General features: G+C 44.9%; 1 protein-coding gene across 1 annotated transcript in view; it reads left to right on the forward strand.

The window, feature by feature from the left end:
• Positions 1-2,069: 2,069 nt before the first annotated feature.
• The window catches only part of ankrd26 (ankyrin repeat domain containing 26), a gene marked incomplete at its 5' end in the record, with an annotated part of 37,478 nt that continues 16,528 nt past the window's right edge, over positions 2,070-23,019 (forward strand). Inside the window, 33 exons of the mRNA XM_080002895.1 lie at positions 2,070-2,269; positions 2,885-2,999; positions 3,154-3,327; positions 3,559-3,665; positions 3,775-3,912; positions 4,098-4,258; positions 4,397-4,423; positions 4,676-4,712; positions 4,796-4,871; positions 5,016-5,067; positions 5,154-5,344; positions 8,168-8,333; positions 8,416-8,477; positions 8,888-8,975; positions 9,274-9,375; positions 10,040-10,110; positions 10,194-10,269; positions 10,362-10,406; positions 11,051-11,326; positions 12,164-12,265; positions 12,358-12,419; positions 14,708-14,901; positions 16,469-16,499; positions 16,662-16,803; positions 16,938-17,151; positions 17,701-17,884; positions 18,653-18,799; positions 19,050-19,512; positions 20,468-20,973; positions 21,327-21,479; positions 21,731-21,906; positions 22,698-22,791; positions 22,979-23,002. Coding sequence (XP_079859021.1) covers positions 2,070-2,269; positions 2,885-2,999; positions 3,154-3,327; positions 3,559-3,665; positions 3,775-3,912; positions 4,098-4,258; positions 4,397-4,423; positions 4,676-4,712; positions 4,796-4,871; positions 5,016-5,067; positions 5,154-5,344; positions 8,168-8,333; positions 8,416-8,477; positions 8,888-8,975; positions 9,274-9,375; positions 10,040-10,110; positions 10,194-10,269; positions 10,362-10,406; positions 11,051-11,326; positions 12,164-12,265; positions 12,358-12,419; positions 14,708-14,901; positions 16,469-16,499; positions 16,662-16,803; positions 16,938-17,151; positions 17,701-17,884; positions 18,653-18,799; positions 19,050-19,512; positions 20,468-20,973; positions 21,327-21,479; positions 21,731-21,906; positions 22,698-22,791; positions 22,979-23,002 — 4,656 coding nt within the window. The remainder of the gene's footprint in view (positions 2,270-2,884; positions 3,000-3,153; positions 3,328-3,558; positions 3,666-3,774; positions 3,913-4,097; positions 4,259-4,396; positions 4,424-4,675; positions 4,713-4,795; positions 4,872-5,015; positions 5,068-5,153; positions 5,345-8,167; positions 8,334-8,415; positions 8,478-8,887; positions 8,976-9,273; positions 9,376-10,039; positions 10,111-10,193; positions 10,270-10,361; positions 10,407-11,050; positions 11,327-12,163; positions 12,266-12,357; positions 12,420-14,707; positions 14,902-16,468; positions 16,500-16,661; positions 16,804-16,937; positions 17,152-17,700; positions 17,885-18,652; positions 18,800-19,049; positions 19,513-20,467; positions 20,974-21,326; positions 21,480-21,730; positions 21,907-22,697; positions 22,792-22,978; positions 23,003-23,019) is intronic.

Raw genomic sequence — 23,019 nt, forward strand, 5'->3', positions numbered from 1 at the left:
TCCGATAAATCGCCCAGGAGGAGTTGGCGAAAGTACAAAGCATAAATATGACTAAAAAGTCAGGAAAATTAAAAATGCCCGACTTCCTGTTGGGTTTCAGTCGTGGTGGAAACATATACCTTTCTAAGTCTAGTGAGGTTACCTATGTGTGCCGAATTTCGGGAGTTTTCTTGGAAAAAAGTCAACAGGTCAAGATAATTCTTTTATTTTCGAGGGGGGGGGGGGGCATAAGCGGCCATTTTGACACGCCCATGCATGGGACCCATAGAGTATCAAATGACACACTGGGACTGACGTGTGCAAAGTGTTTGCGATATTTTTGAGTTTCTTAAAGGCCCAGAAGTCAGAAATCAAGGATATAACTAAATAAGAATCACATACATATATATATTTTATTTTTTTTATTTATTTTTAAATCCCCAGCTGAATGGGAACGTGCCATGTAAACAGGAAGTGACGACAGAGGGCAGCTTCAAAATTACAACTTAAAACATAAAAAAAAAAAAGGCCGGGGCCGTTTACTCTCCTTTCCCTCTTCAAACCCGTAGCACTTGGGAACGACCGCCACTTACACGGCGAAGGGAGCGTCTCGGGATCGAACCGGGACGGAGGAGCGGTTCGGCGGGATCGCGCCGAAACGTCCGCCAAACCCCCCCCCCCCTCCAAGAAAAAACCAAAAAACAACAACTTCCGGTTCCGGTGGTTTCGGGGAGACGGTCGAAGCGTCTGACGTCACGACCACGTGGTAAGGCGGTAATTCGACGCGGGCTCCGCCCCCCCCCATCCCCCCCCCACCCCCCCCCCCCCCCCCCCCGCAGCCCGCCGTGTTTCGGGGAGCGGAAGCAGCGACCGCCCCGCCGGCGGTGGGAAAAAAACCAGCGTCGCGGCGTTCGGTCTCCGCTCCGCACGGGAACCGGATTAAGTCGTTCATTAGGGACGTGGACCCGGCGCCGGCGGCCTCGGTCGACACCCTCCCCACCATTCACCCAACGTTCAAGTGAACTACCCGCGTCACTGCGCTTCTCTTGACACTCGCTTATTAACAGTTAGCTCTTTAAGTTAGCTGCGTGAAGTTTGCCCGCGTCGCGGCACGACGTTGGTCGCGCGTCTCCTGCGCGGAACGGCCTGAAACCGCGCGAAGCTCGGCCGCGCCGCACCGCGCCGCACCGCGCCGCGCCGCGCCGCGCCCGCGGAGTTGGCGTTCCGCTCGCGGTATCGATTCAAATGTGGCGGCTTTGCGTGCCTCGTAAAGTGACGACGTGGGTGGCGCAGCGAGGTCCAGACCGAGGCGACGGCTCGACACGGGAAGCGAGCGGCGCACTTCTGTTGCCGGGCAACGGATTATCCCGTCTTACGCGCGCGCTTGCGATGTATGCGATGTAGACGGAGAGAGAGACAGGAAATGAGGGTGGTGCGGCAGCACACGTCAACATAAAAGGCAATAATAATAATGGGATAATAAAAATAGCGATATACAGCTGGTACTATGCAATAAACGTAACATTTACAAAAAAAAAAGGGGGCATACTATTCATTTATAAATAAACAAAAACGACATAGGCAATATACAACAAATCGAAAAAATAACAAATAAAACAAATTGGTGGTACGCAGTTAACCAGGAAAAAAGCTCGGTGCGCTTTGCATTTGATGCGGCGGCTCGTCATCGAAATCCAAAGCGGGTTTGGACTTACGTAAGCGCAGCTCTAGTTGTCATAGTAACAAGCCGGGATAAGCGTCCGTTCAACAGAAGGCTTTACCTGCGCACCGCCGCTCGCGATTAGGTGTCATTTCTGCTATGTCGGCGTGCACGACTCCTGACCGATGGTAGGCGGTGCTCCGCTCCACATCATCTTTTTTTTTTTTTTTTTTAATGTCTCGGTGTCTTAATATGATCCGCTGCTCGGCTGAGGGCGACCCGGCTCTACATGGGGTGGCTGATCCGCTTTGCTCGTCCTATTTCTAGGGATGGCAGAGCCGCCTGTGGCGATAACCCCTCCGCGGCCCAGCAGCAGCGGCATGTGACCGTGCGCAGGGAATGAAGTGGCGTTCCCCGTCGGCTCTACACGATGAAGAAGATATTCAACTTCACCAAGAAGAAGAAGTTCCCCGGCAACGCGTCTGACAGCGGCAGTGTGGTCTCCGTCGGCTATGACCTGAAGGAAAAGGACCTGGGGAAGGTCCACAAGGCTGCCTGGCAGGGAGATGTGGCCAAGCTGAAGCAGCTTGCAAAGAAGAACGATGTCAATCAGCTGGACAAGGAGAACAGGTAAGTGGGCCCCAGCCAACATTTCTAATTGAACCCATTGCTAAATTGATGCCTGTGATACAATTGTTTCAACCATCTGGGTGATGAATGTCATAGCTGTGTATCGCCCATGCTCCCATCACCCCTCAAACACTGCATCCAGAAACTATTTAATCTCATTGGCGTTTATTCTTAATAGCGGCAATAACCGTTGTGTTTAATGGCATACACAGTTTCCTGGCATCATTTACGGGGCACTTTTTTCTACTTTTCCTTTCTACTCATGTTTCAAGGAAGGATCCAGTTACTTTTGTCCCAATACTTTGTGGCAGATGTACTTGACGGTGTAAGCAGGCTGTCATCAAAACTAGTGAATTGTTTCAGTGGGCAAATGACTTTAGTGGAATTTAACATGCATGTTCGAAATCTGAAAAATAAGCAATTTCGTGTCTAACATACGATCACTAATAATAGCAATCATAACAGTCAGCAAGTAAATGAAAATGTGACTGTGAAGCTATAGATAATATTTGTTATTGGTGTTAATGTCTATTTTTTTTTTTTTGTTATCAATTTAACTGGTCACTAACTTTAGGAAAAACTGCATGTTGAATATTATCAATCTTCTCGTTACAGAACGGCACTTCATATTGCCTGTGCGGGTGGACATGCTGAAGTGGTTCAGTTCCTGGTGGAGAGTAAAGCCAAGCTTAACCTATGCGACAATCAAAACAGATCCCCCTTGATGAAGGTAATCCTGGGTGATGAGAGAGAGAGAGAGAGAGAGAGAGATTATCTCTTTTAAAGTAAAATGAAGGGTTATTGGACACGGACGTCCAGTCTGTCGTTGCGTGTCTTGTTTGTGTTCCGTACTCCAGACTCATGTTAATTCTTGATCATGGCAGGCGGTGCAGTGTCAGCATGAGCACTGCGTGAGCATACTGCTGGAGAATCGGGCCGATCCCAATCTGGTGGACATCAATGGCAACGCGGCGCTCCACTTGGCTGCGAACATTCCTTCTAGCTCCACTACCACGCTGCTTCTCGAGCATGAGGCAGACATCAATACCCAGAATAAGGTCAGCCTCTCTGGGTCGTGTGGTAGAGCCCATTTTCTGGGCCCTGTTGCATCAACGTGGGGGTCGAGCAGACACTGTCGTCACTGTCATATTGCAGTATTATGTTATATTTGTGTCAAATGTTTATGTTTGCTGTTTGGTAATTGCGAATGGGATGCTCATGAAGTATAATACTGAAGTGCCTCTATTCTGGTTAAGTCTTTCAACCAATTAATATTGAATTGCTTTCAGGAAGGATTTACTCCCCTAAGTGTGGCAGTCCGTGAGAACCATGTGGAGATGTCCGAATTTCTCCTCAAGGAGGGCGCTGATGGAAACATCAGGGACCAGGGGCAAAGGTAGTTGTTTAGTAAGCAAGTCTGTTTTTCACCGAGGTAGAATAAAGTGGATTGTATTTGATTGTAAATGTACACTTTATCATGTTGCCGTTATCGGTGTAACTTTTAGGTCCCCACTGATGATGGCTGCTGGCAATGGACAAATCAGTATGCTGCGGCTGCTCCTGCAGTACGACGCAGACATCACCCTCAAGGATAGCAATGGATGGTCTGCTGACGATCATGCAATAATTAATGGACACCATGCGTAAGCTGTGTTCCTTTTCCCTTTCCCGCATGTTAACCCATAGGAATGGTGTTTAAACAGTGCCCATGTCTTGTTTTTCGAGAAGAAAATAAATTAATTTGATACATGCAATAATGTGCAGAGTCTGTCTCGAAGACGAAAGTATAAGAAATCGCACTGACATTTTCAATTTAACTCCGTTTCAGTTGTTCCCACTTAATCATTGAGCATGGCACCAAGAAGAACACTATGCCTTCCCCTGCACATCAAGTCCCAGGCAAAATAAAGAAAAAAACCCTGTTGGAGAGTCCGTCCCAGAGAGTAGAAGCTGGCTTCTCTCTTATAGGACCAGCCACTGACAAATACAGTAAGACAATTGCCTTATAATGCAGATATTGTTGCCTAGTTATTTGAATTCAGACTAAAGTGTCGTTGTTGAACTACTTCACTTTTGACCTTGATTATTTTGTTTATCCCTCATGCAATTCTTCTTCACTGGATGTAGAACATGGAGCAAATCAAGCAGGGAGAGGTATTATGTGTAGATATAACTTGTTTCAAATTCAGCTGTTTGCTTTTCAGGCTTTTCTTGACCTAATACGGAATTGTTATAGTCGTACTCATATGGAATTTTCTTTTGCCACATTTTACGATATTCAGTTAACCTATTTGTTTAAAGTCTGTACACTTGAAATCTTGTGATGTGAAGTTCTGAATTTCCTTCAAAATTCCCATACGATAAATAATGAAATGTGAAAATACAGTGTTCTGTACTATATTGCAGGTGATGATGACATTTCTCAATCAGAATCAGTTAGTAGGTAAGCCCTTTAAAATGTTGTTTCTGTGCCTTTTGGAAAACCAACATGTTTGGTTTACTTTAACACTCCTCTTCACTGTGTAGAGCTTCAAAAAGTGCTTGCGATGATTGGCCATCATCAGAAGATGATGATGATGATGGACTTGATCTAATCCCAAAGGTAATCCTTCATCTGTTTTTCAGATAGTTTCCCACCTGCCTTTTACATGATTGTATTCCGACATGATCCCGAATGTGATCCTGATGTCTTTGCCCGTGTTTTTCTTCTTTTTTTTTTTTTTGTTGTCTTTTTTTTTTAACCCAGAAACTACTGAAAGTAAACCTAAAGAAGCTGATTGGTTCTAAAAAGAATGCTGGTAATTGTTTTACTACATTTACTTGTCACTATCCCTGCGTCATTTGTCATCGTAACCTTTGATCCCTGCCTTCCCTGTACCTTTAGCAACGCTTAACAGATCCCCAAGTACTACAGAGTCTGAGCCTGACAGCGGCGATAGAGTCCAGAGAGTCTCCTCCCTCCCTAAGGCCTTACTTCCCAGCAAAGATCCCCATCACCCAGTAGCCCCTTTCCCCGCCTCCTTAGCCTCCAAAACTCCCCAGATGGCTTCCACCCCTCTCCAAAACGCAAAAAAGGTAACCGTGTGTTGGAACTGTGCTATTTGGTTTTTGTGTTACATCTCTTGTCCCCTTTTTCTTTTTTTCTCCTATACGTATTTTTTTATTTTTTTTTCTATGCTGAAAAGGAGAGAGTGGAGCTGAGCTGGGTAAACTGTCAGAGAAGGCTTCGAGTAGTAATCAAAGGTCGGAGTCTCCGGAGGGAAGCCCAGAAACCTACAACTCAGAAGAGGAGGAAGAGGAGGATGAGGAAGATGAAGATGAGGAAGATGACGAGGAAAGTGAAGAAGACGAGGAAAGTGAAGAAGACGAGGAAAGTGAAGGAGACGAAGGGGATGAGGAGGGTGACAATGTTGTCGCTTCAGACCCGGACGACTCTATTAGCGTTGAAAATGACCCAAAGCCCTCAGGCTTAAATGGCCTTGAGGTAATTTGTGTTGATAATGTACAAAGTGAACCTGATATTGACTGTTCTGGTGACAAAGTAGTGCATCCTGGTCCTGCTGAGAGCGTAGAGCCTCCAGTGAGTCAGAGAGCTGATGCAGAGGCTGAAATCCCTAAGGATGTATCACAGCACACAATACCGGTGACACTAGATATAGAGGACGACTGTGTTGTATCGGCTATTCGTGTCCAATCTCAGCTTTCTGATGATGAAGACAGTCTTGGGAGGGAAAGCGTTTGTTCACCGGATCAGAACATGAGATCCCATCCAGGTCCATCAGGACACGCCGTGACACCTCGACATGGCGCAGCTGCCCCTTTACCTGTCCAAGTTGAGAGAGAGGATTTTGATGAAGAGGATGTTGATGACGAAGATCTATGTGACTCTTGTAGCGATAAGCCGGATCCTGAGGATGCCGTGTGGAATGACAGCACCGATGACGAGGGTGATGGGGAAGGGGGACCTGGTCGCAGCACAGCACTTGCAAAGCGGAGCAACGTGTCGCTTGAGGACTCGGGGGGCGACCGTTCAGATAATCCCTCAGATGCGCCAGCAAACTGCCGGTCATCCTGGGGCTCTTCGTTAGAGGGAACAGACAGTGGTGGAGGAGAGGATAAGGTGGACACTGATTCTTCTGATCAGGAAGGTGGCGATCAAGGATCAAACATTCGGCCAGGAGGAGCTGCTCCCCCCTCAGAAAGCACATCGCCAAAACCAAATGTGAAAAACTTGCAATCCTCGTTGGATCCGTCTAAAGTGATTGTCGATGAATCAAAATGGGATTCATCTTCGGATGATGACGATTTAAAAGATGCTCCCTCCTCCACCAAAGGCGAAGTGTTCAAGGTTGCTCATTCTGTGCAGGGAATGCTTCCGTCAGCTAGTACGCATGTCGCTCTCCTAGAAAACCAGGATGAAGAGCGTCCATGTTCTGACGACTCGTGGGAAAATGATGGAAATGGCAAAGCGTTAAATGAGGGCGTCTCCCGTACAGTGTCTCCACAGCCTAAGGGTGAAGAGACGAGCAATTTCCAAGCGTTAGATAAAGTTGAATTAATTACTCGGCCTGCAGAAATGGTAGGAAAAGTGGATCGTCAAAATGACGATGAGGATGATGTTGATGATAATAGTTGGGATGAGAATGAGGATAATGGTTACGAGGCAGGAACAACTACACATCCTTCCCAAGATGAGGCAGAGAGCTTGTCACAAAGGAATACAGCCCCAATTTCCCTTGTGCACAAAGCAAGACCAGACAAGGATGTTGACCATGAAGAAGTCGTAAAGAGCAGGTTTTCTACACCAAAGAATATGCCGTTGCCAATTTCAAGGCCAGCAAGTGTAAGTGACCAGGACGACGACAAGCAAAGTGATGAGGTGGACGAAGACGAGGCTCCTGCATCGAGGATCTTAGAGGATGAGTGTGTCGAGGGCGGCGGCCAGAATCAAAAAGAGACGACTAACAATACAAAAAACAGCTCTGTCCTAGACGGGGAGAAAAGTGAGGATTCTGACAGCCAGGACCCGAAGCTGAGATACGATTTTGCCAGCGCCAGGATCAAAGTGCCCGAGACCGGTGACGACTCTGACAACAATGAAAACGGAGGTGTGGGCGAAGGTGAAGCGGAGGGGTCGGTCGAGGGGCGCGAGCCTCGATTAACGTCTTATGTATCGCGAGGGGATGAAGATGGAGTCGAACCCGCGGCGACGGCGGCAGACGGCCACAGTAAAAAACCCGTCAAGACAGTGCAGTCATGCAAATATGGCTCTACTGAGGTGAAGGACGGGGAGGAGGAGGAGTTACCCCATACAGACATTGATGAAGTGGATGTAGACTCGCCCCTGGAGCTAGAGAATCCTTATGGGGAAAGTCCAGAATTCAGAAACACTGGAGACATTGTAGATCAGGTACACCTTGCTGTGTAGTGTGAAAAGTAGGTAGTTTTTGTTTTGTTTGTTTGTTTTTTCGTGCTGTTGTTAATTGTTTCCAGCAAGTTAGTCTAGTGGTTGTTAATCAAGCATTTTTCAAAGGAAAACCTATTTTTCGATCGTTGCGAGTCAACCCCAGCATCAGAATCTTAAAAAGTAGATCCAGTATTGAGATAATCGCCGCTGCGCACCAAGCTGCAATACTGTAAATAGTACAATGGGGCAGTCGTGACCTTTTTCTTGGGTGCGCCCGATTGCCCCTGTCTACGGAATTTGGCTGATGCTTCTCTCTCAATGCTGGATCAATTTACAAGATTCTGATGCCAATCATTCAGTTTGACTCCCAGTGATTAAAAAAGCTTGGACAAAAAAAATACCAGAGTTTTCCTTTAACTTAAAATATGGAAAAATATAAAAAGTGTATTTCGATAAATATTTCACTCGGCTATTCTTTCATTCTCGCACAGGAAGAGGAATTCACTGAGGGAGATGAGGAGCAGAGTGATCATAATGATGACGATGATGAAGAAGAGGACACTGCTGGAGAACATCAGCCTGAAAATGGGGAGAAAGCCTCCCATATTGCGACATCGGGTGTTCAAGACCATGAAGGATCAAAAGACAATCAGAGGGGTAAGGAGTGAAGGATGAAAATACAACAAGACCTTCAGCGGAAAGACAAATAAAATGTGTGCGACGTTTGCTCTCTTCCTAGATTTTCTGTCAGAGCTGGGCCTGGAGAAGGAAGAAGATGGAGAAGACACCTGGGACTCTGAGGTACAGTTACGTGCAGAGGGCAGCTGTAGCCTGAAAAAGCTTTTCTCTGCCTTTTCGTGTGAAGTATTGCCACACAGCCGACCTTGTTGCTATAGTAATGTGAGGCCATGCAGGGATACTGTTGTTATCACGTAGCCCGATTTGCTAATCTTTACGTTGTGTCCCAACAGCAATGTCGCGAAAGTCTTCCCATGATTTTTCAAGCTAGATTTTTTAGAGGATCATCCGTTTTCCGATACAGTGTTTTTTTGGTGGTATTGGTTCGATATGATGGTATCAGATCTGTGCAATCTCTCGTGTAATTAAAAGAAAATCGACATTTTTTTTTCTTTCTTTGTTTTTTATTTTTTACTTTAAACACCCCGTAGGAATAGATTTGTGTCATATATGGGATTTCTTCATTTTTCCAGTCGCGCTCAGAAAGTCCCAAAATCACACATGAGACGAAAGGAGAGGATCACAAAACGATATCCATCAATGAAAAGAAGAACAGAGAAGGTAATTGTATTCTTTTTTTTTTTTTTTTTTTTTTTCTCATTATTGGGTTCGAAAAACAACTGTCTTAACGGTCATAGCTTTGCTTTATTTGAAATCATTCCAGCGATCATTCCATGCTTCAGAAAGTGACCTAAGTTAATTCTTCTGGTAGTGACTCATTTCTTCTTCTCTTTTATTTGTTTATTTATTTACTTACTTACTTACTTACTTATTTACTTATTATTTTTTGCACAAAGTATTTGGAGGGTTTTTTAATCTCTGAAAAAAATATAACCTACATGTTACATTTCTTTTGTAGACTTTTATATTCCCTCTTGCTTAAGAGGGGAAGAAGGCAATAGGATGACAGTTCTAGAGCCTCAGAGGAGTATAGGCAGGCCAAGAGGCAGCCAGGGAGTGGGTAGGAATGCCTGTCTCGTCTCATATAGGTCTCGGGGAAAGCATGTTGATCATCCCAGAGGAGCCACCATTACTTCACGATCATTATGATGACGTGCATGAAGCGCTCCCCCCTGACCTTCCACCCCGTCTCCTTATCGTGCTCCCTCAGTGGACCCATGATCTGCTTGGCGTACTTGTGTCTGAGATTGCTGAACCTGACAGATCGGTCTTAAATCATCATTTAAGTCATTTATTTTAAGCCATTTGTTGTGTAGACGTCCTGACAAAAAATATATATTTTCAATAATCCTTGAACTAACACATTTGCCAAGGTAGCAGCAACTTGAGGAATTATTAAAAAATATTGTTAAATCCTTTTGGAATCCTAAAGTTTTTATAAATGGATGGAAACCGTTCGCTTTCCCAAACTAACATTCAACCTCTTTCTGAAACTTGTATCAGGAGAACATGGTCCTTGTGTATTGCCTAACCATGCTCATGCTCATCCTCCATGTTAACTATATATTTTGTTTATTAAAAAACCAGGCATTCCATCGCATGAGGAATCTGGCAAAACGCACTGCACACCGGCTTGACTGCACCCATTGTTGCATCTCTTTTAACACACTCTTGTGCTTCATTACAGTTCAGTGATATACATTAACCGTCTGAAACTTTTGCAGCTGCACGCAGCAGTAATGATGGCAGTGGCAACAACAGTGATGGCGGTGACGAGGGCACTCCACAGAAAGAGGTTGGAAAATGAATTATGAAATTGTGATATCCTGTGAGGTGATGTTTTATATCATGTTTTAATGTTTTTCCTCTTTTTGACAGATTGCAAAGGGAAAATGGGAACCGCTATCTATTCTTAATAAGCTTGAAGGGGTATTGGACATTAATAGAAAGACAGGTAGATTTTGAAACCTTAACCTTTTACAGATGTTTAGTTTTTTTTTTAGTTATCAGGCTAGTTTCACCCAGTCACCTGACCTTATTTTGTAGATCTGATGGAAGAGCTCGGCCTAGGTGACCTTGACGATCTTGAAGGTAAACTCCACCAAAGTCGGTCTCCTTATCGACATTTTGGCTGTATTGAAATAAGCCCACAACTAAATATTGAAATGTCACTTTTTCTTTTATAAAACTGTAATGAAGCTCAAAAAGCAGGTCAGTGCACACGAATAAAGAGTTTTCCTGATTGGATGTAGATATGTCTTTGTGACGTCAGTTGTGTAGTTAAACCCCCCCAGACCAGGGGTTGGCAACCTTTAGTACTGGAACAGGCTTTTGAATATACATAAATGTTTTTTTTTATATAATGTTTTGACAGAGCCGCTCCAAATATTTGAGCTCTTTCATGTGGACAAAAGCGTATTTATATTCACTGTATCATTCACAAGACCGTGCATCAGAGAGAGAGCCATATCTGATACGGCCCTGGAGCGGTTTTGTTAAATTTTTTTGTTTCTCTTTTCAAAATAACGGCTGCATAAGGTGAATAATCAAAGGATAATGTTGCAATCTACCTTTTTCAAAGATTACATTTCATTTATTTTTCAACCCCTGAACTGAGAGGTTGAGGAGCCACAGGTTGCTGACCTCTGCCGTTGACCCACATTCAACACACTATGGCACAAAATGAGACCACCAGACCTCTTGTTTTAACATTTCTACGCCGTCTTCCCTTCCAGATGCTTCAGACTGGGACTCGGCCAGCACCACCAGTCGGAGAACCCTCCCCGGCCGGAAGGTGGCCTCCCCTGGGGTCGAGGAGCTGGCAGAGACCCCCACTCCATCTCTTCTGGAGAAGAAACCACCCCCGGCAGCTTCTATAAGCCTTCAGGGCGTCAGGGCGTCACCTGCCAAGAGAGTTTCACCGCTGCCCAGTCCACGCTCCCTGACCTCCCGCTCACTCCCCCAGGCCCGGCCAAGGAAGACCCTGCCTCTGAAGCCAGAGAGCGAGGAGGGTAAAGCACATTTGTGTTTGGGTTTTTTTTGGGGGGGGGGGGATGGAAATTGTTGTAAGCTCTTGAAAGGATCTGGAGTTTGTGTGCAGAAGTAGTCTAAACTAAAATAAGTGAGGCTGCAATTTGTATTTTCAAAAAGGTGTGCTGGGTTGCTTTGAAACTGCCTTTAGTGGAAATTGGAAACTGACATTAACTTTGGAAAGACACAGAACTATTATGTTATTTCAAGGTCATTGAACCCATTTTAGAGTATAATTAAAGCTAAAAAAAATTTTTTAACTTACATTTGAAATATTAAATATATAACTTTGAAGTTTTAAATGTGAGACTAATCTATACCTGACATATCAGCGGAAGGTTTGGGCTGTTTTGAGTCCTTGGAAACACTTACATTTAACAAATATTAGACCTTAAAAGTAATTTAATATTGTTAAATTTGATTCATGGGGTTAATTTCAACATCATTTCCACTTGCCTGCTACACTGCCTGGAGGGAAGATGCTGATTCAACTCACCAACCCACTTTCTTCTCACCTGTACAGAGAAATCCAAGAAAATCCTTGCACTCACCGGTCCAAAGTTCTGCGAACAAAAACAATACTTTTTAGATTTATTCCAGTGAGAAAACTGTTATAATACCAATTCAAATAATCATCTAGTTCATAACCTTCCCTGCTTCTACCTAAAACTAGCTTCTGCCCTGCACAAAATATTACCTACAATACTGTATTTAATAAGCAAGAGAAAGATGATTTGTCCAAAGATCATTCTTACATTTTATTAAAAATGCCTAGAATAACTCTGGTAGCTGACAACTTTTAAATCCTCTTCTTTCAGAGTCTGATTGGGATTCAGACCATGTAACCTCTCCTTCCAGTCCAGCTCAAACAGACAATCTGCAGCCAAATATACCCGAGACTCAGACTGTGGTACAAAGGGGTAAGGCACCCTGCGGCTCATTAAGCAGTACTATTTGTGTACACATGCCCTCTGTTCTGGTTTAACGCCGCCTGTTTCCTGTGTCCCTGCAGGTTCTCCTGTCGACCAGCCTCCTCCAACGGCAAGGGGCAGTAGGAGCAGTCTGGAGCCCAAGGTACTACTTCAAATGGTGACTCACTGTTGAAAATGTACCCTTTCATATCTCATCCTCCAATGCCGAATAAGTGATTAATTTCACTGCTCTGCCTTTTGTGTTGAACTGTTTCTCTATGTAAATCAAACAATCTTTGTACAAAATTGTGACATCTATATATGAAGGTATTTATGTTGTGCCAAATCGGAGAGCTTTTGCTTGATTTTCCGAGATATAAAAAAAAAAAAAAGTCTTTGTATAAAGATTCTATGAGAAATATGAATTGATAAGAACTACATAGTGCACAGCTTCCACACTTGTGAACATTTGTTTGTTTCATTTGGATCAATTTGAGTCGTAGGTCTTTTTTTTTTTTTTTTTTTTTTTTTTTTTTATTTATGTAAAAACTTGGTTTGTGTAATTTCTTTGTCTTTGTGCATTTTGTTGTCTACCACACTCATGCCATCAAAGGAGAGACAAAATGAATTGAATGCATCTGCGTCAGTACCAAACACCCCAAGCAGCTCTGACACATTTAGACCTTCTGAACGTCCCAAAGAACAGCACGGGTCAGCTGACAAACTACCCTGGGAGAAAATATATGAAAAGCTGTGGGTGGAGGTGGAGAAAAAAGAGGCCACGTCCACTTTCAAGGATGTAGCTAGTGAGCTGAAGGAGAAGCTAGCTCCACTCAGCAGTTGCCCTCTAGAAGAGCAGACCAAAGGAGAATATCTCCCCGGAGATGAAGCATCGAGTGACGAAGAGGAAGGGGAGCCGATAGTGCGGCCGACGGCCAGGGCCAGGCCCAGGAGCCCAGCGCTGCTGACCATACATGAGCAGAGGGAGTCTGGACTGGACGACTCAGCCAGCGAGTCAGCCGAGAACTCTCCCCTAGAGCGTCAGACTCGGGCCTGCGAGCCGCCACGGTGTGACGGTGCAGACCCGGATCCCCTCGGACCGAGCGCTCTCTCCGGAGATCTCTCTCCGGAGATCTCCGTCACACGGGGACCTTCAAATGTCCCCGATGACCCGACCAAAACCTATAAAGATCGCCGTGCGGCACTCCTGTCTGACAACGGCAGCCTAGGTCCGTCCTTCGAGAAGGAGGCCAGACCCGAGCCAGAGATGAAGATGGAGGTCGACAAATCCTTTTTAGAAAACACCGCGGTGAGAAGCACCACTGGTTCCGGGGAAGAATCTGAGGAGTTTGCACCGCCTGCTCATCTTAGCACGGGTGTTTCAGGCGAGGAGATGGAAGAGGACGTGCAGAGGTTTGGACAGGAGGTAGGGATCCTGAGGGTTGTGTTCCTGGACTTGCCAAAAAACGGATGGCCGCGCCTCGCCTCTCCTCTCGTAGTGCCCTTTCTAGATCGCCTGTTTCTCTCTATTCTGTTTTCATTTCATAATGAAATGAGAGGAGGCCCAAACTGACAGTCTTGAAATGTCTTGCATTCAGTTTTACAAGTATTAGACCTTTAAAACAAAGTAGTCTTGAATTATAATTTCTGAGTTCTTAATTTCAACATAAACATTTTGTCTGATTTATCAATAGCATACTGTATATCTTCGTCAAAATTGGTCTATTTTTATTTTTATTTATTTTTTTTTTTTTGTGACGTCAACATTCTCTGCTGCTACACAGAAGAGAACTAGGAACCTTTGGGCCTTTGTTCAAATTTGTAGTCTAGTTGGAATACTGTTCAAAACCACATGGCCATCCTTCATCTCATTTTATAGTGTGTTTTTGGTTTTATTTTTTTCTAGTCTGTCATGCGTGCAAGTTTCATTTTGGTGCACTAGTTTGCATTTGCTGAATTTGCCATGGTTAAGGCTCTTCTTTCATATGAAAGAAGCTCTTTTGGGATCGTGTTTTGGTCTGTTTTCTGCATGTTGTTTTGTATGTAGTCTCTAGTATTCGCCATTATTATGGGATTTCACTCCATGAAAAAAAATCCAGCCTTTTAAATGCTGTGTTTTTGGGGCAATTTGGTTGTGAATTACATTGAATATCCAAATTGTGATACTCGTCCGTCCATAGTGTGATGTGTATCTACGTGATAATATAGTGATGTTATTGTGAGTGTACATAGTGCAAATAATCTCTGTGTAATTGACGGAGTAACCGCACTTAGGTGTTAGGTCTCCCGAAAGGGAGGGGTGACACTGAATTGTGTATGGCATTATACAGTATACCTGTTCAAAAACACATTTTAAGGGCTGACCAAAATCTGCCTCCCATTACTTCATCCCTGAAAACGGGAGCATCAATCATTATTCCTTTTTCTTTTTCTTTTTTTTTTCTTTTTAAGTTTGAAAAAGGTAAAACCGAAACGGCAGAGCAAAAACCCAGTGCTTCATGGGATGCTAGAAGAGCTCCAGAGGAAGTCATGGAGTCTGAGAAACTCGAAACTAGTTCGGGAAGTCTAGAGGAGCATGATGGCAGAAATGGAGCCACAGCAGATGAAAGCATGACCCAAGGCCTGCAGTCTAGAAGTCTAAAGAGGTACGCACGCAACTTTTAGACTCTGTCACTCAAGCTGGTTATTGTTTATCAGAGGTCTATAGACTAAAAATGTTTTTTCAAAATGCCTTTAAGTTGTATAAGTTTACAGTAATTGTTTTATTTAACCTTTGGTTGACTAGTTTTACATGAACAACTCCACTCTTTGTTGTATACGCTACATTGGTGGTTTTCAAACTTTTTAAGTAGTGTACCCCCTCTTAGATCTTTTTTCAGCAGGGTACCCCCTTCAGTGGCATTCGTAGAGAGTTGGAGTACCCCAAAGTACCCCCATGTGAGAAACACTGCATGATGTGGGTCTACCAACTCAATATTTTTGCTTCATGCTACAAAACTTGGTGTCCTACCTTTAAAGAGTTGGCGGGTTTTGTGAATTCAAAAAGGGATTTGTAAAGACAATAGTTCCATATTTGGACCACTTTATGAAATAACCCTGCTGGTTTATAATGCAGACATTCTCACTCACTGGTTTAGGAGAGAAATTGTAATGTAGTGGTAATGACTTGTTTCACGTCTTCTGAAATAAGGAATGAGAGAGTAAGTCAGTGAGCTAATGATATTCCATCAGTTTGCTGCTCTTCCTGAGGTGCTGCTTTAAACCTAAATGAGGAAGCAGTTTTGATTGTTTTTGTGCTGAGGCCCTGCTCGACCGCAGGCTTAGGTGTAGAATGTTACGGGCTTCACCATTCACCACCCAGTGTATTGCTTTCCATAGTGTCAACTGGGCACCGGTGCTACTACAAGCCCCCCTCCAGCAGACCCCCAGTAAGGACAGGCGTGAGGGGAGGGCAGTAGAGGGGACCCCACAGTTGGAGTTGGTCAGAGGGGCGCGAAGCAGCAGAGCCCCTCAGACCCCCGCCCGCGTTAACGGAGACCCCCTGTCTGTGTTTGAGGATAGCACTATAAGTGAGGCGTCAGATGATGAAGGAAGGTATACGCACTATGCTGCGTTTCCAGTACTCTGCTCTTTGTAATCAATGTCCTTTTTTTCCTGAACAAGTCCCATCGCGCTCATCTGTGGCAGGATATAATCAGGACCTCATCAATTGTTTGAAGGACTAAGTTTCCTTCTTTTTCATTACGTTTATTCATTTATCAGATGCTTTTGTCCAAAGCGACTTATATGAGGGGCTACAATCAAAGCATACGTCAACTGTTGGAGCAACCTCCAGCCTAAGTGCATGAGCTCCTGTTTCTAAATTCCACCAGCTATAAGTGCAAGATAGCTGTAAGGAATCTGAATAAAATCATGGCATTAGTAAAAATATTTATATATATATTTTGATGACTTACCTTCGATTCTTTTGGAGATAAATGTCCCCACTTATCTCCAAAAGAATCAGTTGTTTTAAGAGTAGATTGTCTCATTAAAGGAAAACTTTTGATGTGTCATTTTTGTGCCAAACTTTCAAAGTGTCAATTTTGGGTGCATGGCTTCACTTTTTTGGCAATTCTATACCGGATTAATTTAAAATAACCCGATGCCAATCATTGTTTTTAATTTCACAATCAACACCTTTCATTTTGTCCTGTCTTTGTCTTGTGCTAGGTCTTCACCAGGGCCTGAGCAGAACGATGAGGTAAAAATCACTGTCCTTCCTCTGCTACATTTTTATTTAGTGGATTTGTCTTTTATCGATTCGCACAAACTCGGGCTTGGACTGTGTGTCTCTACCTTGTGTATCTGATAAATGACACCTAAAATGCTGAGGTCTTTGTTTGACATTTTTCCCTGAATTAAGAACCCTGTGGAAATTGAGACCGCAGAAGACTTTGACGAGCTCACCCAGTCGTCCGACACAGCCACAGATGACACAGACTTTCCCATGTCAGGCTATCACCACGCCTCCCTGCTCATCCAAAAGCTGGACTCCGCTACCTTTGGTATGTGCAGCTTTGAAAGAGCTTTTTCTATGACATAGAGAGAGACAGAGGTTGCACCTCAGCGCAAAAAAAAAAAAAAAGTCAATTTTGCTATGACTTCCCTTACCAATAACCCTACCCGCGTCATCTCTCAGACTCTAGGAGCATGGTGAAGCTGCAAAACATCTTCCACGAGTACGAGCACTCCATCCAGAAGTTGAGGAGTCGCCACGGGCACCTGGCCGACAAGTTGAGCCAGCTGGAGTTGGAGCGCGGCGAGCTGAGGAGTACTCTGGAGGAAGTGGAAGGCATGAAGTCGGCCCTGGAGAGCCACCAGTTGGAGCTGCAGACCGAAGTGAACAACCTCAAGTGAGGACCCGTCTCCCCTGCTGCTTAAAGATCTAGCCACTGCTTTGGAGCGCTGTTCTTGTTATGAAACGGCAGCAGAGGGACACGAGGGGCAGAAGGGCTGAGGGAGGAGGGGAGTACAAGTACCACCAGCTATGACATTTTATGTACGTCATACTGGTATTTTCCAAATACTATTCGAGCATACAATGGTTTCGCATTTACTAAACATAAATTTTGCGGACTTAATAATAGGGGTGGGTATCGGGTAGGATCTTTCGAATCGATTCAGAGACACAAAGCTTCACGATTCAGTTCAATATCGATCAAATTTGCTATTGATGAGGTGGCTTAGGGGTTAGAGCATTGGGTGAGAACGAGGGGACGATTTGGGACAGAGGGTTCCTTAACGGAACCTCCTGTCCTGGTTTGGCCTCGTCCACTTTTCTTTCCCTCCTCCTCCTCCTCTTCCCTCCGTCTCGTGCTTTTGCCTGTCGACGTTTCGGTTTGTTCAAGCTGAACATCGGACATTTTTTTGAACGCGCCATCCGCCCTTTGGGCCCATTCCAGTTTCCAGCTGAAACAGGAGCAGGAGAACCGTCGCAATGCCACCATGATGTACAACAGCAGCAGGGAGAAGCTGAGGAGGATGGAGGTGCAGCAGCAGGGGGAGGTGGAGGAGCGACAGAAGGTGGAGCTCACCCTCAGGAACGTAGAGCTGGAGATGAGGACGCTGGTTAACAACATGAAGCAGGTTTGTTCTTCAACCTTTTTAGGGCTTTCTCTCTTTATTGTTTGAGCTTAGTTTTAAAAATGGCCGAGTAGTTGAATTACAGCATAATTCTAACTCCTTTTTAGTCTTTATCGTACAATTATTTGAGTATTGCTGCATCACAAATGATCCAGCTTGTGCTCACATAGCGGCGATGTCAAGCTCATGAAATTTAAACCTGCACGTTAAAATGCACGAGCTTGGCCTGGCATGTATTTTCACTTGACACTTCCTGAATAAATAAAGCTTGTTATTGTTATGTGTCCAAGCGTATGTTAAATGTATGGCTTTCTTATCCAATTTACCTCAAGTAATCCTCAGAAATTCCATAGGGCAATAGGGCTGCCAATTGATTAAAAATGTAATCAAATTAATTATATATTTAGTTCATCAAATTAATCACGAATAATGGCATATATCAATATTTGCTGGGAACTGCCCCCAAATGAAGATATTTCAGCGATCAGCGCTTTGCGCGGGCATTGTGCAGGTGTAACCTGCCCATCACGGGGTGAGGGGGAAATGTATTAATTGTGTTATTTTTTTTATCATTAATTAACAAAATGAACGCGGTAAATTGACAGCCAAAAAGATAAGAAAACCAATTTTTTTTTTTTTTTTTTTTCTCATTAAGTTTTAATGAAAACTAGTTTTTAATGAAAACTAGTTTCAAGTGATGTTGTAAGATATTTACCCTTGCATGTTTAGTCAAAAACAATGTTTTTCCTGATGTGCATAACGTTGATCCAGCTGGAAGAGGATCGCAATGAGACTCAGCGGCTGCTCACCCAGGAGCGCAGCGCCCGAGCCCTGCAAGAAAATCTGCTCAGCAGTCACCTCCGCCGGCAGCTAGAGATTGAGGAGGAGAGCAGGAGGAGCATCTCCAGAAGCAATGAGGTCGGCCTCCACCTTCAGCACTTTTAAAAAGAAAAGTGTTTTATTTTGTATTTTTATTATTTTTTTTGCCCATAACTAGCCTTAAAGGAATAGTTCTGATTTTTTGGAACTTTATCCCTGTTTTATACTCACCCCTCATGTAGTTAGTAGGTGGTTTCATTCTCACAGCAGTGCAGCCTTTTCTATATACTGGACGCCACAGACTGGGAAATCTGAGCCATGGCTTTCATTTCCATCCTGCCGTCTGCAGGCTTTATCTCAACTCACCGAGGCCAGTGACCGTGAGAAGGAGCTGCTCCAGCAGATCGCCGCCCTGCAAGAGGAGCGGAGCATCCTGAAGACTGAGTTTGATCACTCCCGCACCAACAACACCCTGGAGGAGAGCCGCCTCAGCGAGGAGGTGGAGGCCCTCAAGGAGCGGCTGGAGGACGCTCGCCGTGACCTCCGACTCGGCGAGGAGGCCCTCGCCCAGACTATCTTCCAGTACAACAGCCAGCTGAACACCGTGAAGTCGGAGTTGGTCGTCGCCACTGGGCGTCTGGAGCACGAGCGGCAGGCCCGCGAGACGCTGGACATGGAGGTGGAGTCGGCACGAGCCCGGCTGGCTGGGGCACTGCAGGAGGCCGAGCGCTGCCAGGCAGAGCGCACAGATGCGGAGAAAGCCCTGCTCAGAGAGAAGGAGGAGCATCAGCGCGTGAAAGACAAATACACCAGTAAGGAGGAGGATGAATATCATGTTAGATCAATCAGTGGAGTTGGTAGTGAGATTTAGTCACCCCGACTCTTCAACTTTGGTAAACATTGAAACGTTGGTCTTTCACATAACAGAGAATACTATTTCATCCTATTTTATGTAATTCTACTCTGTCAGAATACAAATTGTTCCAGAAAATAGGTTTTCAGTGAGGAGTAGGTGGTGTAATTATATTTTCTGCTTAATTGCTAGCCAACAAGGGCTGCACGGTTGTGGATTAAATGAGAATCACAATTTGCTCGATTTAGGCTTGGGCCGATTTACGATTAAATTGTCTTATCGATGATCGACTTCCTTCGTTTTTTAAAAGATTTTTTTTTTTGGTTTCTCCTCCAGACATCCGTGTGTGCCGGCTCCCGTGCCTGTCTTTTTATTTGAAATCTATTTATTTTAGTGTTTTTTCCTACATGTATGAAACTCTATTTTGAAACATATCTGAGTTAAGGGACTGTCCAAGTCCCTACTCGGTACTGTTCCAAAGAAAACCCATACATCCCCACTGTCGGGACGCACGTCTCCCCGTTGCTTTCCGTTGCTATGGGACTTAATTTAGTAAAAACTGTTTTTTGTGTAAATAATTTACTTGTAAATAAAAAATAGAAATAGAAAAGAAATAGAGACCGCATTTGCCACATTACATAACGTGCTATGCACGGGCGACTCCCACCGTGTGCACGCACGTTCCCCCGATAAAATCGTATATCGCGATTGGAATTTTACACGATCGCCCAAGCCTAGCTCAATTAGAATTTAAATGATTCCCTCACAATTCTTAGGGAAACACAAGAATATATATATATTAAAAAAACAACCTACAGCTCAGTGTGTCTAATTTGTATTGATTATGTGGTTAGATGTGCAACACGATATGGCTCCAGTTTGTGGTTTGATCTTGAGTGACTCCTCCTTTCCAGACCATGTGTCCAGTCAGCGCGAGGCCACCAGCAGCCTGTCCCAGAAGCTGTCCAAGGCGGAGCACCGCGCAAACAGCATGGAGAACGAGGTTCACCGGGCGACACTGCATCTGACGGAGAAGAGCCTGCTGCTGGAGAGCCTCCAGCGCGAGAAGGACCAGGCGGCCGCTCGCGCCCAGGAGCTGGAGGCGGCCTTGCGGTCGGAGAAGGAACTGGCCACGCGTAGCGGTGCCCGCCAAGAGGCCACGCAGGAGCGGCTGGCCCACGCGCAGAGCGAGGCCATGCTGCTGCGGCAGCAGCTGGAGGAGGTGCAGAACAAAGGCGTGGCCAAGGAGCGCGCTGTGACGGACGCACAGGAGCGCTTTGGCGACATTGTGTCCAAACTGCGCTTGGACTGCGAGGAGAGGGTGCAGCTGGTGGAGGAAAGGAGCAAGGAGCTGGCCAGCAAGGCGGCTGAACTCAGAGAGCAAGTCTACAAGCTGGAGGAGGAAAGGAACAGCAGAGAGGTGAGGGGCGGGGAAAGGAGGTAAAGAGGATTAGACGACCTCTCTCCTCCAGCGGCATGTTTTGCTTCTGTGCTCACTTTCCGTCGGTCTTAACCTGTGGTAGAAAGTAACAAAGTACCTGTAATTACAAATTATTTATATATTTTAAAACTTTTATTAATCTTGTGGGGATTAATAAAAGTGTAATAAAAAACGTAATTATAAAGAATCCCCCTGGGGTGTTATCTTAAGTGATGTAATAAATGTGTGAGAAATGATGAGTTCACGTCATCTAAAACACCTTGAAATACGGAATTCCCGGAGAAAATTTGTATTATTTTTGAACCACCATGTGGACCCTCCCCCCATCCCAGGTCAGTATACGGCAGCTGCAGCAGGAGCTCGCAGACTCGCTGAAGAAGCTCTCCATGAGTGAAGCCTCGCTGGAAGTCAACACTCGATACCGCAACGACCTGGAGGAGGAGAAGATGCGGCTCCTCAAGGACATGGAGAGACTCAGGGGGAAGGTAAGAAAACGTGAAGACGCACGGGCATCCCCTTACAGATGGATCTATTTGGGCGGGGGCGGCGGATCAGCCGGGGGCGCCATCGTCTCACAGCACAAAGGTCCCGGGGGGTGTCGCCGATCTCAAAAACCCGCCCCCCAGCAGCCAAGTCGGGGCTAAAGTTGTGTAGTCTGAGCTCGGGTTTAGTTGGACTATACGCTCTAACCGAGCTGGCGACCTCTGACCTGTGGGACGGTCTGTCCGTCCTGTAGCTGGAAGAGAGTGAAGACCAGTACGTTCAGGCCGAGCGGCGCATCAACCTCCTGAAGGGAACGCTGGACGAGAGGGAGAGGGAGCTTAGCAGCGCCGCTCAGAGGCTACAGGAGGCGCTGTCGGCAACCACCGGCTCCGACGCCACCCTCAAACAGCTGGAGGACGCTGTGCAGAGGTACATACACCCGCTCTTACTCAAGGTGTCTCCTCCTTGACTTCTCCCGTTCGTTCATCTTTTGACCTTTTACAAATGTGCACCGACGGTTTGTAATGAATTGCTGAATTTTGCCATAAACATCTTGGATACAAACCATAACAGGTTTTGTCTAGTGAACTACACAAGTAGTACCAGTACTACAAGTGTGATACTTGATATAAATGAAGAAAGCAATTTTGGTGTGAATTGAATTGAATTATTACTTATGAATCATAGAAAGTTATCACCCACAATATGTCATAACCACCACTTTAGGTCTTGGGTTTTACAAAATAAAGAAAACTTTATGTATTTCATTCAAGATTGCAAAATGGGGCAGGTTATTATAAAATCCGTCGTCAACGTAAAACATTACAGCAAGTGTCATGTTTGCGCTGAGATGCTTATGCTTTGTGAAATTTCTCAACAATGCACATGGATAGTTTCAAGTAAAAATATACAAATTGAAGAAATATCGACCAAAATAAAATATTTTACAAAAATTTGGAAAAGAGGTAAAAATGTGAGGCCGTGTATTTGTGCATGGTCGCATTTCTTTTTGCATTCAAATTTCAAATCTGAACATCTACGTAAACTGTACAGCTGTAAATAGTGTATTTATTTCTCTGCGCACTGTATATAAGTCTTTATTCTCGGCTATGCCTGGCGCAGCCTTTCGGCCTTTCACTGCACATGGTACAAGGTTAGGCATGCGACAAATATTTGAGTCGGGGGTGGTTGCTCTGAGTGTCGGTGTCTCATCCTATTAGGCTGGAAATAGAGAACGCAAGGCTGGAGGCTGCTGCCAAGCAACAGGCGAACAAGATTGATGCTCTCCAAAAAGGAGCCCAGGAGGCAGGTGTGGTAGGTGACACTTAACCAACAAGCATCTCACTTATTTTACTCAAAATATCAGCGGTGTTCTGTGTCAGTTCTGCATTGACGCAACTCAAAATGGATAAATGTGAAGAACCGCATCAGCTGTTTAGCAGTTATTTCTACCATTTACTCATTTTAGCTTTGTTACAAGGTGTTTAATGTTTTTTCACAGCCATCTGACTGTCCTGGAAGCGGGGTTTGTATTTCAGATCT

The sequence above is a fragment of the Zeus faber genome (genome assembly GCF_960531495.2).
Source record: "Zeus faber genome assembly, chromosome: 6".
In the NCBI taxonomy this organism is placed as follows: Eukaryota; Metazoa; Chordata; class Actinopteri; order Zeiformes; family Zeidae; genus Zeus; species Zeus faber.